This window comes from Tupaia chinensis, unplaced genomic scaffold (assembly GCF_000334495.1).
Source record: "Tupaia chinensis unplaced genomic scaffold, TupChi_1.0 Scaffold000494_1, whole genome shotgun sequence".
NCBI classification, from domain to species: Eukaryota; Metazoa; Chordata; class Mammalia; order Scandentia; family Tupaiidae; genus Tupaia; species Tupaia belangeri.
The window spans coordinates 625,398-634,621 of record NW_006160006.1 but is presented as its reverse complement, the minus strand read 5'-3'; the positions used below and the strand labels follow the sequence as shown (position 1 = coordinate 634,621).

The 9,224-nt window shown below is 46.3% G+C and overlaps 1 protein-coding gene across 1 annotated transcript in view; it reads right to left on the bottom strand.

The window, feature by feature from the left end:
- The window catches only part of ATP6V1B2 (ATPase H+ transporting V1 subunit B2), a 22,545-nt gene extending 19,303 nt beyond the window's left edge, over positions 1 to 3,242 (bottom strand). Inside the window, exon 1 of the mRNA XM_006156440.3 lies at positions 3,060 to 3,242. Coding sequence (XP_006156502.1) covers positions 3,060 to 3,195 — 136 coding nt within the window. The 5' untranslated portion in view covers positions 3,196 to 3,242. The remainder of the gene's footprint in view (positions 1 to 3,059) is intronic.
- Positions 3,243 to 9,224: the final 5,982 nt, after the last annotated feature.

Below are 9,224 nucleotides of genomic sequence, written 5' to 3'. Positions count from 1 at the left end.
GAAGTCACAATCTGTTCACAAGTTATTAAATATTTCTATTCACCAGAACAATGACCTCTCTTCTCTTAAAAATTCCCAAATGAATAAGAACTCCAGTCCACAGGTAGGCACACAGGGACGATCAGAGCTCTGACAACATGGGAGACACATGCTTACATGACATTCTCAACTCTTTTTACAACAGAAAGTCTGATCTTTGATCTGCAGGAAATAAAAATTAACAGGTAACACTGAAAAACCAAAATCTACAAAGCTGTAAGTAGCACATGTTCTGTCAGATGGCATCCTCTTCCTCCTGCAGGATAAAGGATTGTTCAACACCGCCAAGCCACTTAATGGTTGTGCAATATTCAAAGGGAAAATCTGAGGGCCCTTACACAATGCAAGTCCTGTCAGCCTCCACCTTACCAGTGAGACAGAAACCGAGAACAGTCGGCTGCTATTGTGCAAGAGCAGTGGAGATCCACACCTGGGGCGGTGGGCCCGGGTGGGAGAGGTTCTAGAGAAAAAGCAAGCAGAGGATCATTGTATTTGATCTTCTGCTGGGATGAGCACTACTGTATGAGGTAAGAAACGGCACGAGTCGATCTAGTGTCTCAGGAAAAATGGAGATTGGCATACTGGACGTACTTAGCATCCTACGGCTCTAGGTACATTACTGACCTTACTCGAGATCTAAAAGATCAAAGCCCAGCCACAGTGTTACGAGCAGAGGGTGACCCGGTATGGAGGCTTAGTGGCCTGGGAGGCCTGGGTTTGGATCCTGGCCCAGTATTTGGTTCCAGGCTGGGCGTGGTGGTACACACCAGTGATCCTAGCAAGATGGGAGACTGGGACATGAAGGGTCGGGCTGTGTCAAAAGTTCCTAGTGTGTACTTGCGTGTGGTCTCTCTTGTGCACTCTCTCTCCCCTATTAAAAACAGAAAGAATAAACAAAATCAAGTTTTCTTTTCTTGTGACTTTACAAATACAACTAATATCTTACTTTCCATTTCGTGTTAACAGCCCTATAATCCTAATCTAATTTGCACTGTAGGACTGCCAATACTATCCCATTCCTTCATTCAGAAAGCATGCATTCAATAACTACAATTATATATCACCTTAGATGGTGTCATCAATCTGTAATTACAAAAGTTCATCTATATTTATTCAGAAGCAATTAAAACTGTTGACTAGAAGTTTAAAACAGGAAAAAGATATTTAAATCGTCTTACAATTAGTAATTAGCCTAAGTACGCTATCATTTATACTTTCACCCAAGCATTCTAACTCCCTACTCTGATTCCACCCATATTAAAAAATACACCATCAATCACAAGGGGTTTAAATGCAAGTTACACAACAATTACAGGACACTTTGTATGTGCCAGGCCCCGTGCTAGGCTCCGGGGGTACAGAAAAGGCACCTGCCCTTTAAAGCTTCCACGTCAAGCACTATGCTACAAGAGTTATGTCAAGTGGACGCACTTGGAGAAGTTCTTTCCACTGGCTAAGCACGCACAGAACTCTGAGAAATCACACGCACCTCCCTCAAAGGCTTATTAGCTTATTTATGGAGTTCTCTTTGAAAACAATGCCATTATTCCAGTTGATATTCAACTGGCACTGAATGATTAATTAGATGAAAACTGACTATCGACTCCTTCAGAACCTTTTTCCTAAAGGTATCACTAATGTCTGTCTGCCCAAAGCAAAGCAGGCAGATACCATTCGCAGGAGCGCCTGCATTTCGTCAGGTCTCGATTAGTTGCCAAGGTTTATCTAGGAGTGTAACATCTCGTCGATTTCCTGAAACACTCTCTTGAGCCATATAAACCCCCAACAGGCATTTTCTCATTCAAACGATTCCTGGTGTACAAAGCAGATTCCTGGTGTAAAAGGCACTTCACAGCAACCCACGGGATCAGATGTTTTCCTTCCTCACACTGCAGTGCTGTCTGTCACATGATTCACCAGAGATCAGGATGGGATTAGTCAGACTGGAGAGCGCCGACTAGAACGTTTCATCGAAATTCTTTCTACCCAGTGAGGATACAGTCTCATCACCTGGGAGAAGAGGTGCTTTCCTGCGTTTCCCAAAAGGTCTATTGCCAGGGCTCTCTCCAGTTCTCAAGGAGGCCGCGGAAAGGGTTCCTGCTACCCAAGTGCATTCTCTAGTCCTCGAGAACATTTCTTTCAGGACTGCTGAGCTGTCCACTTAAACCTGGTTCAGTAAGGACTTTTCCTCATCACTACCCTGAACACGCCCCTGCATTTCCTTACGCTATGCATATCTGCTACCAGTGGGCTAAACTGCTCGGCTTCTCCGAAACACCTTGCGTTCAACCAAGTGTGGTTAGCTGGCCAGAAAATGAAGAGGCCTACGTGTTTAGTCCCGGCTCTGCGGTAATGAGATGTGCGAAGCCTGGCAAGTCCCTCCCCTCCCAGAACCTTGGGCTTCTCACCTGTAAAACGAGAGGGTTGGGCTGGGTGCCCCGCAGGGTGCTGTTCAGCTCTAGCGTGAGATCTCTGATATCTAGATGTCCTCCTGGGGGGCAGCCCCTCCACCGCCCTCGAGCCTCCCCGAGCCTCCCCTGCCCCTGGCTGTGGGCCTGACCACGTCAGCGACCGCTCTGCCCCGGCCGCGCGGGGCAGGTGCCCAGGACCTCCCCGAGGTCCTCGTCAGTGGGAGGGGTGGGATGGGAAGGGGCGGACCCCCGACCCCTGCACGGCCCAATGAGGTTAGCAAAGATTAAGGTCGGAACGACCAGAAGGGGCCCTCGGAGGCAGGAAGCGAGAGCCGAGAAGACCCCAGCCTGGGCGGCCGGAGGCGGGGGGCCTCGGTCCGGAGCCCACCGACCCCGGGGGAAGTTCCCGTGGGTGCCCCTGCCCTGGGCCCACCTACGTCACGGATACGAAGGCAGACGCGAACCTCGTCCTAGAGACACACGCGGGCCAGGGTCGCCGAGACGCGGCAGGGAAGAGAAATCCCACCCCCTCCGCTGGCTCAGCAGGACTAGGGGCAAAGGGCTGGGCTGAGGGGCGAAGACGGACGCGTCCTACTCGCTGGGACTCACTGAGGCGAGGCTGGGAGAGGTAGTTCCGGCTCACTGCAAGCGCCTGCTCCCGGGCTCCCACCGCCGGCCCGCTGGTGGGCACCGGCAGCTCCGGCGCGGCCCCGTTCACGATGCCCCGCATAGCCCGCAGCGCCATCTTGTCTCCTCGGTCCCAGCTGGCTCAGCAACAGAGCCGCGCAGGCGCAGATATACCCAGACGGCCCGCGCACCGGGCTCCGCCCATGCGCACAGCGGAGCCCCGCCTTTGCCCCGCCCTCGTCCCGCCCCCGACCTCGTGACTCGCTCCGGTGGGCGGGGCCGGGCCGGCGCGGCAGAGAGGAGCTGACCAGCGTGCTGGGTGGGCGGGCGGGGAAGCGGAGGCAGGAACCAGGCAGAAAGAGGAACCCAGGGAAAAGCGCGAAGAGTGGGAGGGACAGGGAAGGAAGGCAAACAGGAGAGGCCATCCGAGGTCCATCTTAGAATGACCTTTCGTGATGTTGAATGAGGAGATGGCAAGTTCTGAAAAACAATTTGAGAAACAGGAGAAATAGATGACCTAGTCCAGGGATTGTCAACCCATTCATTCACTCTCTTGTGCATCCATTTCAGGGTGCAGGGAGCTGCGTTGAAGAGCATAGGAGCAGGTTTGAGACTCAAGGGTGGGACTGTCGGACTAGCTGACTGCGGACGACCTTAGGAAGGCTGGAGCCCAAGCAGCTGCACTCGTGTCTGCAGGGTAGAGAACGAGAAGGAAGAGAGATACTTAGCTGCTGCTGGGGAGGGAAAGTGAAACTATTGTTCTGGGATCTGTTTAGTTAAGCTTCCTAGGAGACAGTCAGAAAGACATTAATTAATTAAGTAATTAATTAATTAACTTATTTATTGATTGATTTATGTATGTATGTATGTATTTTGCTATAGGGCCCAGTGCTCGCTGGAGACGGAGAGAGAAAGCAGATCCCTGGGGGAGGGCCACACCGAGAGTCGTTCTCCTCTCTGGGGATTTTGGGCATGCATACACGTGCATTCTGTATGTTTTACAAGCCACTAAGTCTGGGGATCAAACCATGTGGTTGGCCATGGGGATCCAGTGGACTTAACCACCTTCTATGTGAATACCCAAAAAGAAGAGATATTTGGGCTGAACGAAGCTAAGGCTTGAGATTTATCACCATGTTATAATGTGGAAACGAAAGAGATCAACAGGAGATTGTGCACAGAGTGGTGAGTGCTACAGACCAATTTCTGAGGACTCACCAAGATCAGGGGATGGGCAAACGAAGAGTACCCTGAAGTCAAACCAGAGTTGGGAAGAAACCAGATCACACTTCCCAGAAGTCAAAAGAAGGGCAAAATCAAAGGACAGACTGTAATGTAGGAAATTGAAGAGAAAGCAAGAGACACGAGGACTCCAAGTATCTGTTGCATTTGGCCATTAGAAAATCATTGTGGGAAGCCAGCAAGGTGTACAGTGGCTACAGTGCTGGACTCTCATGTGCTCGAGGACAGTTTGTGTCCCAGACCGGGTGGCTTGAGAATCATGCCAGACACATGAGTGTGCTTGCTCAAAATCCTGAGAGGAGGCTGGATGAGAAGGGACTGAGGCATGGTCATACCCCTGGGGGTGATTTTCTCACTGTCTCTCTGTTTCTCTCTCTTTCCAGTGAGTGAATGTGCCCTATGGCAAAACCTAAAAATGAAAGGATCATTATGAGGGGCCAGCAGGTGGCATGGTGGTTAGGGCACTGGACTCCCACATGGATAACTGCGGTCTGAGTCTTGCACCTGGCAGCTTGTTCTCTCAATTTCCCTTTCTATCTCTCTCTCTGATGAGGATAGCTCGTTTTAAAAAATAGTAATAACAATAAATAAAATAAATAATTCTAAAAGAAGATCATGGTGATATAAAAGGGAAGCAGATGCTTAATGGACACAATTAAATATATGTATATTTATATTATATATACAATTAAATATATACAATTATATATACACAATTAAATATATATATTTATTTAAATAAAATGTAGAGGGGGATTTTAGGGTGTGAGCTGTATATAATCGTGGTATGTTACAAATGAAGTTATTTAAAGTTTATTTTGAGCACAACATTTCCATGCACTTTGGTATTAATGGTCATAGCCTTTTGAACACAGAAGCAAACTTTTTTAAACAAGGTTTTGCCATAAGGCACACGTGCTCTTCAAGGAGACAGAGAGAGGGAAAGCGAGAAATCATCCCTCTCTGGGGAATGGCCACGCCATAATCTCTTCTTCTCCATTCTCCTCTCAGGGTTTTAGGCACAGATGCACACATGCCTGGCATGATTTTCAAGCTGCCGGGTCAAAGACTCAAACTGCAGTGGACCATATGAAAATCCAATGCCTTACCCACCATGCCATCTGCTGGCCTCTGCATTCTTTAATTACAGGTGAGGTTGAGCATCATTTAGTATGTCTTCTAATTAAAGAAAAGGCAAAACGATATGGGACACTGTTAGAATTCATGATCCTAAAACTTTTAAAGGTAATTAATGTCCAAAGTGGGCAAGAATATAGAGAAAAAGGAATAGAATAAAACAAATACTTTATGTATAGAAAACTACAGGTAGGACAATATGAAAGTGTTTGGTTTTCCTAATAATAAAGTTATTCAAATTAAAGCAAGCACACGGTTCTACTGTATCTATTGAACAGAGAATGTTCCTGGTGGTTCTGCAAACTGACCAGTTCTTTTGGAGAGCAGTTCGGAATGAATTTGGATCATAAAACCGTTCACACAATTTGATCCAATAATTCAATTCAGTAAGCTTGTTGGAATTATTAACCAAAGGAATGCATTCATAGCTTGTTAAAGCAATAACAAGCTGCCTTAGTGTAGTATTCTTCACAGTGAAAATGAGGTGGTAACCTAAATATTATATTTAATAAACTGTATAAGGTTCTGTATTTGATGGATACTGGAAAGAGTATAATACATAGCTAGTAGAATTTACCTTGATGGGACTATACTTAGAAGACTATCAAGTGAAAAACGCTGAATGCAGAATGACAATAGTGTACAACATGTGTGTACATTGATAAAAATAGGATGAACTCGCTAAATGATGTAAATAATTGATGCTACAACCTAGAGAAGGATCTTTTCTTCCTGTCAAAAATGTATATTAAGTGTCCAAAAGCCACATAGACGGTGTCACCTGGGGGAAGGGGTAGTGCCAGAGGTGGTTCAGAGGTGCAGACACTGAAGACAGACAAGCTTTTAGTCATGTTTTATTACTTCTAAGATCTTAAACAACAATTTCTCTGTGGGTCTCGTTTTTCTCACTTATAAAGTGAGGATAATAATACCTTCTTTATAACTTCGTTGTGAACATTTAAAGAGATAATGAGGCTCAACCTCGGCAGCACCGTTGGTATATACCAAGGCCACGTGGCTGCCCACAGGCTCAGGTCCCTGGCCTGGTCATGCTGAAACACACAAGGCGTGGATGCCCAGGATCCTAAAGGGTGGAGGGGCCTAGGGAAAGGTATCATGCCACAAGGCCCTGTCAAAAGTGCTCTTTTCTCTCCCTCATGCACACACACACACACACACACACACACACATACACACACACATTCTCTATCATGAATAAATAGTAAATAAAACTGGGACCAGCAGATGGCATAATGGGTACATCACTGGACTGACACATAGTCAACAGCAATTTGAGTCCCAGACCCGGCAGCTTGAAACTCATGCCAGGCATGTTTGCATGCATGCCCAAAATAATGAGAGGAGAACGGAGAAGATTGCAGTGTGGCTATCCCCCCTGGGGCGTGATTTCTTGCCTTCTGTCCCTGTCTCTTCAGTGAGCATATGTGCCCTATAGCAAAAATCTCTCTCTAAAAAAAGTAAATAAAACTTTTAAAAAGAGAAATAAAGAATGCAAAGTTTTTTGGCAAAAACAAACAAACAAAAGGACTAGAATGTTTTAAATATTATTATTGCATACTTTGGTTTATGCATTGGTAAAACATTACATATTAATCTCTATTGTCAGGTTCTTTTCTAAGAGCTAAACAGAATGGCTCTTTACTATCAATAGTTTGCATTAAGCTGGGGCTATAACTTATCATTTTCTCTTGCCTTCTACACGAAGTTTCCAGTGAGTAGCATGCACATAGCACTCTACCAATCTAGTAGGAGAATGAAAGCGTGTTGTTCCTTTCTTAAGAATGAGTCCACGAATCTTATTTCTCCACATGGAGGATTTTTCCTAAGGAACAGTTAGAAAACTGTTAGGGACCTCACTCAGATTGTATGCTGCTTGTTCAAACTCAAGCCCTACTTTACTGCCAAGGAATTCAAGAATCGCTGGCACCAGCAGTAGCACATGTGGTCAGAACATGCGGCTCAGCGTCACCAGCCTGGATTCAATGTCGCCTGCTCCTTATTCACAGTGTGACTTTGGGCCAATCCTCACTTCCTTCGGTCTCCCAGTTTCCATCTGTGAGTTGGTAAGATTTCATGGAATGTACCGTTCTCAGGGATTTTTAAGAAGGCTCGCAGAAACCCACACGTTAGACAGCAGTGCACACTACACTTGTTCTTTCTTTATAGGTGTTCATTGAGGAAGAAAATGTGGGAAGGGATATAAGAAAAGCTCATACCAGTGACCTAATTTTCCCCATGTAAGGTGCATCCCTCTTCATTGGCTGGAAAATCCTGATCAGGGAAAATATTATGAAGACAGACCAAACAGCAGATCGAATAAATACATTTCCACATGATATGGGGTGCCACTAAGATCATCAAAATACGCTTTTCAGCGTGAGATGGAAGAAGTTAGTTCCTTCCTTCCTTCCCTCCTTCCTTCCTTTCTTCCTTCTTTCCTTCTTCCTTCCCTCCCTCCCTCAGTCATGCTGGCTGTTTCCTAATTCTGACTATCAAGATAGCTGGACACTGTACTTTGACCTCCTGAAAATGGAGATCTCTGGTCTGTTTCATATTCCATGTGACTTTTATTCTCATGAGGGTCATGAGTGTATTGTGGAAAAGAGAAAGGACAGCAGAGGGCTCCCTATGATCAGAACGCTGGCCACAGAGGTGGTGGGGTGTCCATGTTTAAACACATGAAAGCCATCAGAACGCTGGCCACAGAGGTGGTGGGGTGTCCATGTTTAAACACATGAAAGCCATCAGAACGCTGGCCACAGAGGTGGTGGGGTGTCCATGTTTAAACACATGAAAGCCATCAGAACGCTGGCCACAGAGGTGGTGGGGTGTCCATGTTTAAACACATGAAAGCCATCAGAACGCTGGCCACAGAGGTGGTGGGGTGTCCATGTTTAAACACATGAAAGCCATCAGAACGCTGGCCACAGAGGTGGTGGGGTGTCCATGTTTAAACACATGAAAGCCATCAGAACGCTGGCCACAGAGGTGGTGGGGTGTCCATGTTTAAACACATGCCCATGAGGGTCCTGGCCACAGAGGTGGTGGGGGGTCCATGTTTAAACACATGAAAGCCATCAGAACGCTGGCCACAGAGGTGGTGGGGTGTCCATGTTTAAACACATGAAAGCCATCAGAACGCTGGCCACAGAGGTGGTGGGGTGTCCATGTTTAAACACATGAAAGCCATCAGAACGCTGGCCACAGAGGTGGTGGGGTGTCCATGTTTAAACACATAAAAGCCACAAAGGGACCAGAGCCACGGGGCTCCTTCCAGGTGCCTCTGTGCTGCCTGGGCACGTGAAGTGGGGAGATGTGTCCAAATGCCCTTTACCGAAGACTTCTTTCTCTTGCCAGATCAAGACAGTCCTTTCAATACCCCAAATAATTCAACAAAAAGGGATGGGTTGGATAGACGCTGATACATCTATGTGGTAGAATATTATTGAGATACTTAGGTGGACAGAAGAAGCATTTAAGCACAGAAAAATGTCCTAAGATGCTATTGAGTAGATGCTCTATATAGACTAGCGTACACAGCACAATCCCCACTATATATGTGAACATACGTACTCGGAAGTTTGCGCCTCAGCTTATGGTGGGACTACATCCCATTAAATCCTTTGCAAGTCAAAAATATTGTAAATCGAACATACATTTAATACCCCTAACCTACAGGACATTACATTTGCTTACTTTAATGTGCTCAGAATAATTACATTAGAGTTGGGCAAAGCAATCTAACAG